This window comes from Elgaria multicarinata, chromosome 1 (genome assembly GCF_023053635.1).
Source record: "Elgaria multicarinata webbii isolate HBS135686 ecotype San Diego chromosome 1, rElgMul1.1.pri, whole genome shotgun sequence".
Taxonomy (NCBI): domain Eukaryota; kingdom Metazoa; phylum Chordata; class Lepidosauria; order Squamata; family Anguidae; genus Elgaria; species Elgaria multicarinata.
The window spans coordinates 67,196,777-67,215,003 of NC_086171.1; the positions used below are offsets into that span (position 1 = coordinate 67,196,777).

Consider the following 18,227-nt stretch of genomic DNA (forward strand, 5'->3'; position numbering starts at 1 on the left):
GTGCTTACACTACCTTTGTAGATCTTTCCCAGCAAGAGTGGGGAGGTTGGGACCGGAGGGGTAGGGGTGGTTTATGCATCCCCAGCTCCCTCCCCACTTACTGTAACTCTCTCTTTCGCAAATGCTTGAAGAGGGCTTCTGTGTTCTTGTTCTTGTAATGTCTACTCTCAGAGCTCCATCACACCTACTTTCCCCTCCTGCTTTGAGTCTGTGGTTTCCCCCTCCGTTTCCTTAGCGAGCCTAGCGCTGGGCACTTTCACATCTGTGCATTGTTGCACTATTTCAGCTCATGTGTCTTTTCACCTTTATTGCTCCTATGCTGGTGAAATCTCCCACCTTGCCCTCTACATTCTTCTTCCCCCTGCAGTTAATTTTTGTATATCTATTTTGTTCTGGTCAGGAAACCTAGACAGACCTAATCAGGAGTAAGAACCATAGAGTTGAATGGGACCAAGTCTGAGTATGGATGGCAACAGCCTCGTTCACCTTCTCCGGGGGGTGGGGTGTTTGGATGCCCTCCCTCCCTGCAGTTGAGAGAGAACCGCCCTGCCCTTCTGTTTTGTCAGTGAGACCGCCCTTCAACACACATGGCCCCAACAAAAAATGTGATGGTCCGATAGAGCGCAAGGACAGCAATACACGGGACAGAGGAGTGGCTTTATTGTGCATGGAGGGGGAAACATGGACTTTCTCCACTCCAAAAGAAGATGCAAAAGGGAGGGGAAGAGGTGAATTGAGCACAGGACAGGGACGATGTCATGTGAGTACTGTGCTGCAAAAACACATACCAGGCATGGCGAGAGTGCGATAAATCACTGGTGTGATGGAGCTCTCAATCACTGCTAAGGCGAATCTACCTAAAAGCTTTGCACATATTTTGCTCCTGTTTTTCTCTATGTCTTAGATATAGTATACACAAAGCATGTGGTAGCATGTGGAAAGGACCATGCAGAGGGGGAAAATAATGGCAACTCTTATAAGGTTGTCAAAACAGGTTTCGTTTATGGAAGCTTGGTTCCCATTTATATCATATGTAAACAAAGTCCCTTCTGTTTTGAGGCCACCGATGCATCACCTATTAAGGAGATACACCATTTTTTGGAAAACAGAATGAAAAATATTATAACTGAATAATTTGGAAGTCATGCAAATTATTATATGGTATAGCCTGATTTTTACATATTTTTTTTTAGTATGCGCTTGTTACAGTGGGCAGTATCCAGTACTGCTAATTTGCCAGCTATAAACAAATTGCACTAGTGGAAACGACTGCTAGAACAATGAGGAAGTAGCACTCGTTAGTGAAACGCAAGATACTACCACTTCTGGAATAGGACACATTAGTGGTTGCACTAACAACCACTACTTTCCCATTTCCCTAGTAGTCCTTTTCACTAGTGCAGCAGCAGTGTTAGATACGGCTCATTATGTTGTTCCTTATTTTGCATAGTCTAGTTAGAAATAAAAGTTGTTGTTGTTGTTTTGTTTTTAAAAGAAGCTTGCCTATTGAAATATATTTAAAATGGATTTTTTTAATCCAATCTTGCCCAAAACCAATAGGAAGCTAACTCATTTCTGAATGTTAGGGTAGTAATGATAATAGTTTAGATTCTGGGAAGAATAAGGACTAGATAAAAGCATTTGAATCTCAGGAGGCATAATTTTCTACTGCCCGTGCTGATGCATGATTCTTTCTTATGCATCATGGTGCTTTTATGTTTTTCAATTTTGTGAGCATGAAGGCTACTGCATTCATTATAGTTGAGTTTTCTGTATCCCCTTCTCCTTTTTCTCAGCAAGGGTGGAGGATGCTTCAGGATTTGTTGGTCTTTATCCTGCTTATTTTCACATTTATCTATGTAGCAGTGCCCATGCATTACCAAAATACTCTAATCTTCTGCTCCTAAAATACAATGCAATTTTGATTTTTTTATTGTCTATATCAGTGACGCAAACAGTTTTAGTTCGCATCTCAGTATTAAGAAATGTGTATCAGAAGGATTACGTAAGTTTCATAAATTCAAACTAATTCTATGACTTTAGTTTTCTCTGGATGATGATGATGATGATGATGATGATGATGATGATGATGATGATGATGATGATGATCCTCCTCCTCCTCCTCCTCCTCCTCCTCCTCCAGTTCTGCATTCTACTGAAATGGGGTTTTCATACTGAGTATTCGGGGGATTCTTACATTGACTGCTTTCAGTTGAGTAGATTTCTGTAAGTGCCTCCTTTAGGTGGGAGAGTTTGGTATCTCTGAAGATTCACCACAAACACTCACTCATACATCCGATCAACTATTAAATGCATTGCCCAGTTGTTGTTGTTGTCGTTGTCGTCAATGTGGCAGTTAGACACAGTGATCCAAATGTGTAACATCAGGATGTAAAGTAGTTGTAAAAATTCTAGAAATTATTCTTTAAAATCTATGTCGTCATGCACCAGTGGGTTTTGTAGTTGGGGTAGCCTCTGGCAAAAATTGGCTGAGCTGCCCATTATCACAGAAGAGTGGAGGGTACAGAAGGACCTCGACTTAGATGTTTTCATCCTTAAGAAGGACAGGGCAGGAAGAAGGATTAAAGTAAGAAAGGACAGAAAAAGCAGGGTCTCAGGAAAGGTGGAGGCAGGGACCTGAGAAGATAACAGGCCAAGAGAAGCAAGAAGTCTTAAGACAGGAGTGTTGGAAGAATTGAGTGGTCTAGAGGCGAAATCCTGTAGGAAGAATATGACTGGAAAAGAAAAAGTAGGAGGCAGAATGGCCAGGGGAAATAGGTAGACATCAGGGCTGGATTAAGGCCAGTTGATGCCCTAAGCACAGCCCAATAATGGTGCCCCCTTGGTCCTTCCATTGCTTAGCCAGCAAGACATTAAGACTTAATAAGTGCCAAAGGTGAAATAAGACATTAAAAACTCAGTTTTCTTCAAGGCCATCCCCTACGCCAGAACACACAACTATATTAAATATAAACTGTTTTATTATATTTATTTAGCACTAAATAGCAGCAAGCAATATAAGCCAATTATTTACTTATAACTAGGGCAACAGGAAAAAACCACAATTTTTCATCACTGTTTTATGCATTTTTAATAAAACTGTTGTAAGGGGAAAATGCAAAAATTTATTGAAAACATTTTTTAATCTGGAATTCCTTAAAATTAGATGGCTACAGCTATGGTACCGGTACTCTGTGGTGCCTCCCTTCCCTTGGCACCCTAAGCGTGTGCTTGTATTGCTTAAAGGTTAATCCAGGGCTGGTACACATAGAGCATGAGAAATTCACATGTGAAATAAGCCCTATGCAGGCATCCACCAGCTCGTGTGTAGGGCTAAAGTTGGGAGGGGAACATGGTCATGCATGTAAGCCCTGCACCCAACATTTCAATGTGTCTGTAAGAGCATTCAGGTGAACATGGTTACAGAGCTGCCATGATGCCGAAACCTGCCTTATCAGGTTTTCCAGTCACAGGAGCTCTGTAAATTATTCAGCTGAATTGCACTTACAGAGCCCTTTTCAGACCATCGTGCTCAATACACAGATCAAACTGGGAGCCGAGCATGCAGGGACATTGAAGTTGGGACTTTCTTGCATGTTCTCATTCCTTTCCCCACACCTTCATAGGGCTATAGACTGCCAAAGATGTGGATGCAAAGCTGTAGTCATTTTGAGAAGCACAAAATGGTTTTAGTCTTACTTGTTAAATGTGGTGTTCTGGTTGATATGACACAAAAAGTTGCAAAGGAGGAGGATTTGGGGGGGGAAACCCCAAGAGAATAAATTAATGTTTTCTTAAATTCAAGAAGTGATGTTTCTAAAAATCCATTTTGTTACCCTTCCTTCCACATCTCCCTTGTTATGCACAGTTACCCTTTTGACAAGTTTGACTTCGTAGTTTGAAAAATGTCCCAGTGACATAAGAGTACCCACCTATTTTATTCATTTAAATCTGTTTAAATGTTATGGCTTTCCCAAAGAGTCCTAGTATGATACGATTGCTGGCTCTTCTAAGAGGACTCCCTTGCCATGATTCCATAGGACAGACTTCCCCAGCCTAGCACCCTCCAGATGGCTTGGACTACAACTCCCATCACTTCCTGCCATCATACTTGCTTTTTCCCATAGGTAAGAATGAGAATAACAGTGTCCTGTCTTCCATCGCTGTTGTGATGGCCAGTATTCAATGACGGAAATGTACACATGCGAAATAGACTAGCATCTTGTCTTGGGGTGGTGGTAATTGCTATATAAAAAAATATTCATAACCTTCTAGCTATGTGCAGTTCTCTCCCTCTTGTGAATGTTGGCCAAAGGTGTTAAACTTTATTGCCTGTTTAAAATGCTATATAAATTTAATAGTAGCAATAACAGTAGTAGCAGGAGTAATAGAAGTTAGTCTCGCCTTTCCAAGAATTATAAAAAGCTTTTTTTAAAAATAAAATCCCCAGTTTTCCTAGTTGACATACAGGTGTGAATGCCTGTGTAAAGTTGCTAGGCAGTGGTGAAAGGATATGCGATCTGCACAGCAACAAAAGAAACCTCACTCAGCCTGATGCAAAACACATTGAATTTTGAGCTTTAAGGATGATAACTCTCTGGGGGGAAATTTGTAGCTCAGAATAGGGATGTACAAGAATTTTGTTTCTGTTTGCAAATCAAGCACAATCCCATGTACAACTGTGAATGCAAGCAGGAGAGCAATTTTTGGATTTATTTTTTCTTGGAATTTTTCCGGACTTGCATTCATGTTCAAAATAAAACCCAGCATTTTCATGCTTTAGCTATGGAGAGAAGGTGTGCATTATCCTGAATTATCACCTTGCTTCCATTGATGAGTGCTGTATTCCTGTAACTAGAAAGCTTTGTTTCAAGCAACCAAGCTGTCCTGTGGGAGCTGTAATTCATACATAGCAAACGTGTCCTAAGTGAATGAACCTTAAAGCAGGCATGTACATTTGACAGTGCTACCCAACTACTCCAAGCTGATAATGGATCATAATGTCTTACATAGTACATACTGAGCCACACTTTGGTTTTTAAAGCTACCCTGAAATATTCTTACTGACACATGAACGCATTCTTGAGAAATTCCAAAGATGACCTCATGTTGAAGCAAAGAATAACCAGTCACATGAACTGCTGAGTTTGGGTAGCTTTATTACTGGCATGTTCCAGCAGCAGCCTGTGAAATGGTGCTTTCAACAGTTAGACCAGGGGTGGGCAATTTGGGATCCTACAGATGTTTTGGCCTACAACTCCCATGATCCTTCAGCATTGGCTATGTTGTCTAGGGCTGATGGGAGTTGTAGGCCAAAACATTTGGAGGGCCACAAGTCCCCCCTCCCCCGAATGGAAAAGGTATCTGACATTTTCCATCCCAAAGCCAGTGTAGTGTAATGGTCAGAGTGTTGGACCAGGACTGGGGACACCTGAGTTCTAATCCCCATTCTGACATTAAACTTACTGGGTGACTTTGGTTACTAACTATCACCCTAACCTACCTCACAGGGTTATTGTGAGGATTAAATGGAGGGGAGGAGGAGGAGGAAGGTCATGTATACTACTTTGAAGAAAAAGGCAGGATATAAATGTAAGAAATAAATAACTTCCCTTGTGCTATTGCCTTTTAATAACACTTTTGTGCTTCAGTTGTTCTATACTTACCTGGGATGTAGTCATGTTAACTGCAAAGCACTTCCATGGAGGAGATTGCACTTACGCCATCATATGGAACTCACGTAGACCTCCCTGTTTTGCGGAATGCCAGTGGAGGATTATTATTTTTATTGCATTTATATCCCGCCTTTTTTCCTCCAGGGAACCCAAGGAGGCGTACATAATCCTCCTCCTCCTCTCCATTTTATCCTCACAACAACAACCCTGTGATGTGGGTTGGGCTGAGAGTCTGTGACTGGCCAAAACTCATCCAGTGGGTTTCCATGGCTGAGTGGGGACTAGAACCTGGATCTCCCGACTCCCAGTCCAACACTTTAGCCACTACACCACACTGGCAGCTCCGATGTCAGTGGGGCTGTAAATCTGTTCTGCATTTCAGTCAGAACCACTCAGAACGCTAAAGGAGCAATCCAAGATGCTTGGATTACTCCTTCAGAGTTCTGACTAGTTCTGACCAAAACCCTGAGCAGATTCACTGCTCCACTGACGTTGGAGCCACCAGCCTCCACTGCTGTATGTCGGTGCTCAAAGAATAGTCTGAAGAAGGCACACGGCACAGGTTTATTGTCGAAGCTCAGCTGCCTCGATCTGAGGCTGCTTGAGGTCCACATGTAAGCCGCTCTGAGCTCCTCGACTGAAAAGCTGGATGCGAGTGATAAACGCCAAGGGAACCTGGCTACCAGCGTTGCTGGCATGCATTTGCCTTGCCGCGTTTGTCATGCACAGCTTTCCTGTACACAGGTGACATGCTTTTTGCTCTCCCCTTCCTCCTTTGGGGAGGGACTGTAGCTTCGTGATAGAGCACAGGGCTTGCGTGCCGGTTTTCCAGTGAAAAGGAGCATGTAGCCTGACAGCCACTACCAGCGTGAGGAGACCACGCTGGGCTAAACGGACACAATTGTCTTACTTGGGGGATAGCAGCGTCCTGCGAGAACCCATGCCGGAACCGACGTCCTCATCTGTTCGAGCAGCTCTCTTCAGTCTGCAGCGATGGGCACTGTTGTGGGAATCAACTGAGCCTGGAGGCAGCCTTCTCCCTGCCAGTAGCTGGTTTGCACCCTGCCTCAGGGCTTGTTCCCCCTGCGGCCTTTCCCTGCAGCATCAACCTCACAACCGTTGCCTTAACTGAACGTTTCCACTTTTGGCACTGGTTCGTACGAAGCAGATGCCAAAGGAATGTCATTGACTCGAGGCAGTTTTGGGCTGCTGCTAGCAGGGGAAGCGCATTCCAGCTGCAGTCTCGCAGCGCATAGGTCTGGCTGAGCACGGGATCCCTGGTGAATCCCACGCTCTGCTGGGGGAGGCGGGGAGGAAAGTGTCGGGTCCTTCCTTGCCCCAATAAATGCAGCTCTGCTAGCCTATCTATGAGAGCTTGAAGAATGCGTACAGGTATCCTCTTACCATGTACGCCGTTACTTAATCGACATTTGAATATATGCCCCAATCATGCCATATCAATTGGGTCTTGCAGCACAGTCCTGTGCATATTTACTCAAGCTTCATTGTGTTCAACGCCCAAGTAAATGTGCATCGGATTGCAGCGTCAACCGTTTAGGGCGCCACTCCTACGCGTGTTTAAGAAAAAGTCTTACATCGCTGGGAATTGTAGGACTTTTTTCCGGTCTAAACATGCACAGGAGTGCGCCCTTCGTCTTCTATTCTGAAGTCTTAACCTTTTTTTTCTATGATCATTCTTTGAGTCAGTATTTAGAGCATTTTTTTCTTTACCAGCCTGCTTTGGGAAGCTTTTCTGATGCTATGCTGACATCTAGTGGGAGAAAAACAAAATGTCCTAATGGAACATGTAGAAACTGTTGTCAAACTAGGTGTGATCCATGGCATAACATTTATCTGTCTTTTCCCATCACAAATAATAGCAGCGTTTTTGAGGGGATGGCTATCTATGGAGACAGGATTCACACATACCTTTCCCTAATGCAGCAATCCTGATTGAAATCTCTCCTGCACCCCTCCTTTTAAGCAAAGAAAAATGGGTTTGGATATCACATGTCTCCCTCATCGTATCTAGTTTGGTCTTGCCTTCCAACATTCCCCATCAATGTGTCCCTGGGTGGACACGGGCAGTTGGATTCTTCTCCCCCACTCCTCCTGCGTTCTTTTTGAAGTTGTTATTGATACTGTTGTGATAAAGTGCAATACTAGAATAGGTTTTGTTGAGTTGTCAGTGGCCATCCCCATTTCTTATGACAGCAGATTCTGTACATTCATTATGCACTCTGTGAAGAACCAGAGGGAATCTACACGTCGCACTGAAGGCGCACGCAAGCTCCTTCAGTGCGACCCGAAAGCGTGTGTGCAGATCCTGCCCTGGAAGAGGCAGAGAAGGAGGCGGCTGGGGAATCCGGCTGCGTCCTTGCCGCTGCCGCCCACCACCACCTCCCCGCCGGCCTCCTGCTGCCGGCGAAAGAGCCTCTGCTGACCCCGGCTATTCACGGTGAGGAGGGAAGAAGCCGGGATGGGTGCCGGCAGCAGGAGGCCGGCGGGGAGGTGGTGGTGGGCGGCAAGGACGCGGCCGGATACCCCAGCCGCCTCCTTCTCCGCCTCTTCCTGAGCCTCTTCCAGCAGGATCTACACACGAGCGTTTGCGTGCGCCTTCAGTACGACGTGTAGATTCCCTCCTGATCTCCCCTTTTGGCCACCCCTTATATAAGAGTCCTTTGTATGTGAGGTGGTGCCAGATAATCCAAGCAGCACCTAAAGAGAACCTCATAGCTGAAGCATGACCGGTAAATTTTGCACCTGAGTACAAAAACCTTGTCTGAGGCAGGTCTCTTTGGTTTGTTCCCTTTTTTGGGGGGGGTTGTTTCCTTTTTGTTTGTTCCAAACCATGGCTTATCTGTCCTCAGAGTTGTGAGGCCCCTCCTCGCCACTCCCTGGCTTCCTGGTTCATGGCAAACCATAGTGTGCTGGGTTCAGATGTAATGGTTTCTACAAGCCAGGGATCCTGCAAGGAGAGGGAGAGTCCAAGGGTGGCCAAACCATGGTTTGGTGTTGCATGTACCCCCTGCACTGGGAAAGCTTGGGATAGCTAAATCTTTCCAATAGTACTTCAAAACAAATTTTTGGAAGGTGTCATATTGCCTTCTGCATGTGAGGAGCAGCAAATGTGTTCGATATTCCAAGAATACATTGCAGGGTGGGGGAGCTGCAGCTGATCCCAGTTCTCTGGTATCTGTATCTGTGCAACGTAAGTTTTTCATATAGATAGTCTGTTTTAATTTGCATTTGTTTTTGTTTGTTTTTAACAAAAGAATATATGAAGCAGCTCTCAGTACTTCAAAATATCTTCCTTCCCCCATCCGGTGTCATTATGGAAGGAGCAGTTACATGAGTGTAATAGGAACTTTGTCAAAATGTGATGAGCTGCTGCTAACCCATTCTGGCATTTTAGAATGAAAGCAAGTGCTGTAAATGCCACACTTTGAATGTGTGTAACTTGGGCCTTTGTGACAGACTAGAAAGCCTGCTAATAAATAACTCTGGCTGCTCAGAAGCTGGAATTCACTCATCCCCAGAAATTCCAGCATCCTGGACAACTAATATGATGACATAATGGAGGTTGTCATGGAAATAATGCACTGGCTTAGGTGACCTACCAGGACCACTTGTAGTGTGCTTTTATCCTGACTAATCCTAAGGACTTCTTTCTGAACAGGTTGCATCCTGGGCTGAATTAGCATGGTCTGGAGGTACCTAACTAGTTTTGAAATTAAGGAGAACTGTAAGAGAGAGGGTAGTTTTTTGCAATAGAGATACATTAGTACAAGCTTACATTTTGGGCCAATTGGAAAATTCTCGCTTTTTAAACACAGATTCTTCGTGCAGATTTATTCTCAAAACCCAGCAGTCTTCTCCTTACTAGTTTCAATGCCATATAGCTAGCAGTGTTCAAATTATTGTAGCAGTGGAGGATCTGTGGATATAACATGCTTCATCCCTTAAATATGGTTGAGAACTCATGTGTAGACCCCACCCCCTCTCGAGTATTAATCCCCATCCTATCCTTCATCTGGCAACTTAGTCATGCTTAAGGCTTACATAAGCACTGGCATTAAGTAGGGCTTTCTCGTTACTATAATTATGAAACCAAATTCCAGTAGCCAAGCGAAGCGCCTCTCCCGGTATAAAACTACCTGTATACTACGATCATCACCTGAGGCCCCCTCTAAGTGCTTTCCTTTGAGGGAGGTTTGGAGGATGGCAGCAAGGGAGGTGGTCTTCTTGTTGGTGGCTCCCTGATTATGGCACACTCTCCCCAGTGAGGTCCACCTGGCACCAACAGGGGTGTCAGGTTAAGGCTTTCCATTGCTTCCAGGCATTTGACAGCATATGATAAGATTTTTAACGGATCATGCATTTTTTATTGTTTCTGCGAAAATGTTTTATTTAATTTTTTTGCATGCATATGGTTTTTGTCTTACATTTTATATTGTATTTCTAGGGTTTTAATCATTGTAAATTGCCCAGAGAGCTTTGGCTATTGGGAATGAATGAATGAGCCCTGCTTAGCATCAGCTGCAGTTAAGGCTGGTGCTGATGTAAGCCTTAAATGTGATTAAGTCCAGTGGGCAGAATTCACGCTAGAGAAGGGAGAATGTGACCCTGTAGCCTGTCTCCATGTCTGGATGTGTTTGTCCAAAAGCAGGACATGAATTAAACAACAACAGATCTATCAGTGGAAAGAGAAGCATTTGTTTCATTTCTGTCCTCAGTCTATCTTTTGAACGCGCTGGATGAAATTCTCATCAGTGATTTTTCTTAGACATGACCTTTTTCTCACTGAGTACAGACACATCCTTAAACATTTTATTCCCGGCAACGGGGCTTTGACTTCCACATGGAACCATGTTGATACTTCTTTGCTGCATGGCCTTTATTTTTCTCTGCTTCCGCCTCTTCTTGCATAGCCTTGCTTTGCTGTTCCTTTCCCCCCAGAGCTTCTCATTTCTTCCCATGTCGTCCCTCGCCCCATTACTGCTGTGGCTCATGTCTCTTCCAGCTTTGGAGATATGTTATCCTTCACGCTGACTGCATTTGTTGAGCTGATGGATCATGGAATTGTATCCTGGGACACATTCTCTGTGGCTTTCATAAAAAAGGTACGTTTATATTTGACTTTAAGGGCCAAACTAGGTGAATTGGCATCTTCATATTGATTTATACACATGTCTCTCCCATTCATGTGAAAAACAGGGAATTGGGGGCGGGGGGAAGGCACACAGAATTTTCCATGCTGCTATCAGCTGCCTCTTGGAAGTAGCATGGGAACACTGTGGGCATGTCTACACCAGACGATATCCCGGGGATAGTCCCTGTGCATCCACGTGACGCACATGGGATCCCAGGAGCAGGGAGGGATGATCCCTCCATTTCCCCGGGATATTGCCATACCCTTTTTTCTCAGGTTTTCCCCACGGTCTCGGGATCGTCCTGAGACTGCGGGAGATGTGGGCGGCCTTCCCAGTTTCATCACAACTCCTCGCGAGTAAATGAGAGGAGCCAGTAACCAGGCACAGGGCACGGAGCTCTTCAATCACTCCATGCCCATTGCGGGTGGGGAGGGGAGAGGGGTTGGACCTTTTTTTAAAAACTTACTTTTGCGCTGGAGCGCAGGTGTGCGCCAGGTCCTGTTTTTTTTTTTTTAAAAAAAAAAAGTGGGTGTGACGTCCTCCTTCCTCCCTGGACGTTGCACACTGCGTGTGAACACGGGGATGACCTCGTGATCAGCATATTGTGAGATCCTCCCCCCTCCCTCCCGGAATGCCGGGAGGTGTAGACATGCCCACTATATGCCAGATATAGTTACATAGTATTGCATGTTACAACTGCAGCTGGGGGCAAATCATCACATGGAGGCATTTTCTAGCAATCTCAGTGTGATATTTCTGAGATATGCTCCAGTTCATAGATGTTAAGAACTAGTTTGATTGCTGGTGTTAGTAGAATGATGGATTTGGATCTGGGAGGATTCAAGTTCTAGTTTATGTTCAGGGCCTGGCATGAAGTTTGCTGGATATCCTTGTGCATGAATAATAGGATGATTGTAAGAATAAAATAAGAACTCATAAGCCATAATGATTTTGGAGGAAGAATGTGACTCAAATGTTCCAAATACTAAGCATTTTAAATGTCATATTATTGGTCACAATCCAGCAAAATTTTGTTGTTACTAAGTCTCATTGAAAGCAAGAGAATGGGGCTTAATTACAGCTGACAACAGAATTCAGCCATAACTAATGTTTGCTATGTTGTGCTGATCATATATGAGAGAATTGATGTAATTTTATAACTTGCCTATATGTTATATGACAAATTATGGATGGTTCATTGCACTGCACCTTTTGCACATGTGGTGGGGACATCCCAAAACAAGTAAATTCTGGAATGTTGCCATGGAAAGAATAAAAGAGAGAAATATCATTTCTTAATCATATGAAAGGACTATTCGTTGAGATGGTCTCGAGTTATTATAAACGTGATTGTCTTCGGTTTTGGGGAGAAACAACAAATATGTTTTGTCAGTCTACTAAAGGGTTTTGTTGGGATATTGCTATTATGGTTAACGACATATTAGCATTTGGATTGAAAGCTTGTAGGCAGGGTACTTTGTCTCTTCATATTTTGTAAAGTGCCTATTGGTGATGCAGATGCAGTATTCATTGGGCTTTAGCCATGGGGTCAGGAGTAAGGTGGGGGATTATGTGCTTCCTTGTCACATGCTGATTCCCCTTCCATTGTTACCTGCACTTTGTTGTCACATAGGTGCTGTTAAAGTTTAAGATGAATGTGTGTGTGTTATTATCCCACCCTTTTGACACACAGGGTTTATTGTTTTGGCCAATTACTCCCACTAAATTATTTATTTTGCTGGATCATTTTCTTCACATCCAACCATGGTCTCATATATCATTACACCAGTGTGGTTTAGTGGCTAAAGTGTCGGACTGGGAGTCGGGAGATCCGGGTTCTAGTCCCCACTCAGCCATGGAAGCTCACTGGGTGACTTTGGACCAGTCACAGAATCTCAGCCCAACCTATCTCACAGGGTTATTGTTGTGAGGATAAAATGGAGAGGAGGAGGATTATGTATGCTGCCTTGGATTCCTTGGAGAGAAAAAGGCGGGATATAAATTCAATAAATAAATAAACCCTCATTTATTTACAGATAGCAAGTTATGTCAGCAAGTTTCCTTCTGACATTGCTATACTGCAACGCTCATTAGCCATCTTAGAGTCCATGGTACTGAATAGCCACGACCTATACCAGAAGGTGGCACAAGAGATAACAATTGGCCAGTTAATCCCGCATCTTCAAGGGTGAGTAGCTTTTGATATTCTCTTGGTTTCTTTATTTTGTTAGTCTGACAATAACATTTAAGCTACAGCGGATATGCATAGTTTCTTTTTTAAAATGCCTTACAGAATTGACAAAATCTCATTACAACCGGTACCATCAGCCCAGGACCAAAGTTCTTACCAAAGCCTGGCCCAAATCCAGCCTCCTTGTGAGTGAAGGGCAGGGTGCTGGGCCCAGAGAACTAGAAGCCAATGAGTGAAGATGACTGCCTGATGAGTAGAGAGGAGGAGGATAGGCCATCCTAGCTTATGCCAGCATTTCCTCCCTGGAGCAACTTACCTGGTGGTTCTGTATGATGCTCTGTTTCTCTGAGTGCATCCAGTGACTCTCTACTCTGGAGCCACTCATTCTGCTGGTGCACATATTCCTCCATGAATCTCACTACTAGTGGAGGCTGATGGCTCCGATGTCAGAGGGTGAATCTGCTCTGGGTTTCAGTCAGAACATGACAGAACTCTAATGGAGCTATTCATTTAAGGTGCTTCTGCACCTTGGATAGCTCCTTTAGAGGTCTGACTGAAACTTGGACCAGATTCTTCGGCCCACAGACATAAGAGAAATCCTAAGCGGATTCACTGCTCCACTGACATCACAGCCCCCTCCTCCACTGCTCACTACAGGCCCTTCAGTCACTTGTTTCTCATTTCAAACTATCTCACAGGAATATTGTGTTCATGAGGAAAAAATTAGGTCCTCTCCTGTATGGCCACCATGGGCTTGGAAAAAGAGTGAGAAACAAAATGATAGTTTAGTGCTGTTAAACTGCCAATTAAAAGGTGCAATCTTATGCATGTTTAGACAGGGAAAAATCCTCATAATGACTCAGCATTTCCCCAGCCAGCCATGACTTGCATGACTTTTTTCCTGTCTAAACGTGCATAGGATTGCGCCTCAAAAATGTAATGTAATTCTTTTACAGTGCTGCAGGGTTCCAGCCTCTCCTAAGCAAATTATATTTGCAGTTTAATATTCTATTTTCTCTTCTGAAAACCAATAACAACAACAAAAAAGCAACCATTTATGATGCCTGACTTTCTCCTTGTTTTATAATTGTATTCTGATGCAGGGCAGATCAAGAAATACAGACGTACACAATTGCTGTAATAAATGCACTTTTCCTTAAAGCACCTGATGATCGGAGGCAGGTGAGCTGTTGCTGTTAACTGCTAGGGGTGTGATTCTTAAAAGTATTAGGCAGGCCTTTCTGATGTCATACAGAGATGTGTCATCTACAAGGGCTTAATACTGAGTCCTGCAATCCCATCGCTTCTTGTATAGTGGCTTGTGAAAGGCAGGCAGGCATCCAATTTATATTTCCAAACTCATCTTTCATATCTTCAGGATGAAAAAAAGTTATACCTTATTTTGTTTTGTTTGGGTTGGAACCATCCTTAGCCGAGAGCTTCAGCTATTGGGCGGTATAGAAATGCAATAAATAAATAAATAAACACATTGATATCAATGGGACTTGAATTAAGCCCTATTCAGGCATGCACCTACTCACATGTAGGCCTAAACTGGGTGTGCATTGGGACATGGATGTGCTTTAGGTATGGCCACCATGGCTTCTGTGTAGACCTTTGTGCATTTAGTGTGAAGGTCTGAAATGGGCTCTGTAAGCATGTTCAGTTGAATGTGCTTACAAGGCTCCTGTGATCAGAAACCCTGATAAAGCAGGGTTCATGATCGTTGGAGATCTGTAAGCACATTAACTGAATGTGCTTACAGAGTGTTTCATAGTCAGAAGTTAGGCACATGGAAATATTGGGGGAAGGGCCTTATCAGGGTTTCAGCTGAACGTTCTTACAGAGCCCTCTTCAGACCTTTGCACTCAGTGTGTGAAGGCCTACATGGAAACTGGAGACACGAGGACACTGGGGTCCAGGCTTACATTCGTACCCTTATCCCCCTACCCAGTTTAGCCCTAAACACAAGCAGGTGCATGCCTGAATAAGGTTTTAGTCATGGCTAAATTAAGTCTGGTTAATTTCACAGTGTCTACTCTAAGGATGACAAAGTTTGGACCCAACTCTTTGTTCTCATAAAGGCACTGTGTGAGATAGGTCAATACCTTTACTATTTCACAGCCTGAGGATTAGAGACCTGTCTCAGATCACTCACTGAAGTGCATCTGATGAGCTAGGACCTCCGTGGTTCAAGCCCAGAATTCTTTCTGCCAGGCAACACCGAGTCTGTCGATTTGAACCTGTTACTTCGGCTGCTCATTCTCTCTAGCTGAACTAGGTGTGGATTGAGTGGCTGTCAGCTGTACCAAGGCAGCTGTGTTTGGACTTCAGCCAAAACAGTGCAATGAATGTGAACATGTTCTCAAGTATATGTTTTGGACAATTGGAGTTTGAACTATTAGATATGAAAGCTTGCAGCTGCAAAATTTAGATGCTTCTCCCTATTGTAAGGATATAAAATTCATCTGGCAAAGTCCTGGTTCGTTTTGTTATGTTACTCTAAACTGTGTTCTAAACCTTTAAAACACCTTTCTTGTAAAACTGCCAACAAATTAAGCTTGCATCAGGCATTGATTTTCCCCACCCCAAACTCAGAACGTCATCCCTTTTCTTTCTTGCCTTTAGAAACAAAATAGAAAATGGCACCTCTCTAGTCTTTTACCCCATTCAAATACTGCCCTTGTTCCTTAAAATACGGAAGAAGGACCGAGGGGACAGGAGCAGGCAGAAGTAACATTGGGGCCTGCTCCTGCTGGACTCTTCCCCCCCCCCACAGGGCAAACTGCCATCTTGGCCCTGTAGGGAAGAAGAAGGACCGAGGGGACAGGAGCAGGCAGAAGTAACATCGGGGCCTGCTCCTGCTGGACTCTTCCCCCCCCCCCCACAGGGCAAACTGCCATCTTGGCCCTGTGGGGAAGAAGAAGGACCGAGGGGACAGGAGCAGGCAGAAGTAACATCGGGGCCTGCTCCTGCTGGACTCTTCCCCCCCCCCCCCACAGGGCAAACTGCCATCTTGGCCCTGTAGGGAAGAAGAAGGACCGAGGGGACAGGAGCAGGCAGAAGTAACATCGGGGCCTGCTCCTGCTGGACTCTTCCCCCCCCCCACAGGGCAAACTGCCATCTTGGCCCTGTGGGGAAGAAGTAGGACCGAGGGGACAGGAGCAGGCAGAAGTAACATCGGGGCCTGCTCCTGCTGGACTCTTCCCCCCCCCCCCCACAGGGCAAACTGCCATCTTAGCCCTGTGGGGAAGAAGAAGGACCGAGGGGACAGGAACAGGCAGAAGTAACATCGGGGCCTGCTCCTGCTGGACTCTTCCCCCCCCCACAGGGCAAACTGCCATCTTAGCCCTGTGGGGAAGAAGAAGGACTGAGGGGACAGGAGCAGGCAGAAGTAACATCGGGGCCTGCTCCTGCTGGACACTCTCTCTCTTTCTCTCTCCTCCCTCCCTCCCTCCTTGACTCCTTTTCCTTGTGTGTCATGTCTTTATTAGATTGTAAGCCTGAGGGCAGGGACTGTCTTTTTTGCTAAGTGTAAGCCGCTCCGAGAGCCTTTTTTGGCTGAGGAGCGGGGTATAAGTATGATAAATAAATAAATAAATAAATTAAAATACAGAATGATGGGCAGCTCTGCTGTAAAATCAAGTTGAAGCTTGCATTGCATATGATTCCTGTGTATGGGAGCAATTAGATCCGAGTGAGTGACTTTCCTAACAATCCTTAAAAATAGATTGAGTTTTCTCCATATTTTGTCATGCAAGCTAAATTTTTTGTTCTATAAAATAGATTATAGGTTGCCTCTAATAATGTGTCAGTGCTGTCTTAGTGGATAATATGCACACATACACACCCAAATTAAATATTTTCTTTTCTTTTTTCAAAATTAGGAAATGGCAAATATTTTAGCCCAGAAACAACTTCGGGGAATAATTTTGCAAGTGAGTACTTTTTCCTCCATTTATTTTTCTTTGTCAATTTGTGCAAAAGTAGCAGTTACATACTGATATTGCAGTATCAACATTGGACTAATTTGTGTTTCTCTACTCAGTATTTTAAAGTAACTGTGACTGCATTGCACCATAAGCAAGAATTTGGAGTAGTGCAGCCTACATAATTGGTGAGGAGTCAAGCCAGACCCATCCCACCAATGGTGCTTGATAGCCCTTTTGTTTACTTCTGGATCACATTCTTGCCTGCCCAAATGTAACCATTGCTTAGAACTGCCTTCTCCAACCAGGCGCCCTTCAGAAGTGTTGGGCTATAATTTCCATCAACCCCAGCAAGCTTGGCCAGCCTGTCTGGGGATGATCACACTTGTAATCAAGCACATTTGGAAGGTACCAGGTTGGGCAAGGCTGCCCTAGATAAACAAAAGAAAGCTCACATTTTCCAGAAGATCCTTATCCAAAATATTTGTGTCAATGGTTGCTTGATTTGGAGCATTTTCTGCAGGGTGGTTTGTTAACCATGCAGCATGGTTTATTTTTCTCAAACAAGCCACCTTAAGAACCCATAGTTTGTTGCTGAGTTGTTCAAAGTGGTTAACAGGCCACACTGCATGGTTAACAAGACATCCACTTGGAAGAAAATGTTCTGGGTTCAGACAACACATCAACCCATGGTTCAACAAACAACGCATGGTTCAACCACTGAGTGTGGGTTAGCATGTTGTGTGAATAGTTGCAGTGTGTGCACTCTCCTGGTTGCTCACCCACTTCCTCTTTGCTAAACTGCTCACCCACTTCCTCTTTACTCAATGATACCTGAACCCAGAATTCTGGGATTTTGAGGGAGCAACAGACAAGAGTTTTAACAAATGGTTTGTTCTTGAATTAAAAACTCTGGGTTGTTTCTCTTTAACAACCCAGAATTCCAGGTTTGGACTTCACAGAGAAGAACCCAGGAACAATCCTGACTTATTGAGCAAAGCAGAAGTGGGCTTGCTCGCTCCTGCCCTTGCCAAACGGAGTCTGTAAGAGGGTGTGGGACAGTCAGATTTGATGCCCTTGCAGCAAAAGACCTTGGAGCATTCATTACATAACAAGCATGGATAGATATGCTCTTCAGCTTTGACTAGGGTGACCATATGAAAAGGAGGACAGGGCTCCTGTATCTTTAACAGTAATGTAGAAAAGGGAATTGCAGCAGGTGTCAATTGAAGTGGGTGAAATTCCCTCTTCATCACAACAGTTAAAGCTACACTAGCTA

The 18,227-nt window shown here is 44.2% G+C and overlaps 1 protein-coding gene across 2 annotated transcripts in view; it reads left to right on the forward strand.

Moving 5' to 3' along the window:
- The window catches only part of ELMO1 (engulfment and cell motility 1), a 361,047-nt gene that overhangs the window by 124,023 nt on the left and 218,797 nt on the right, over positions 1-18,227 (forward strand). For both annotated transcript variants that reach the window (XM_063129690.1, XM_063129691.1), the window contains 4 exons: positions 10,699-10,798; positions 12,865-13,016; positions 14,123-14,201; positions 16,907-16,957. In XM_063129690.1, coding sequence (XP_062985760.1) covers positions 10,699-10,798; positions 12,865-13,016; positions 14,123-14,201; positions 16,907-16,957 — 382 coding nt within the window. The remainder of the gene's footprint in view (positions 1-10,698; positions 10,799-12,864; positions 13,017-14,122; positions 14,202-16,906; positions 16,958-18,227) is intronic.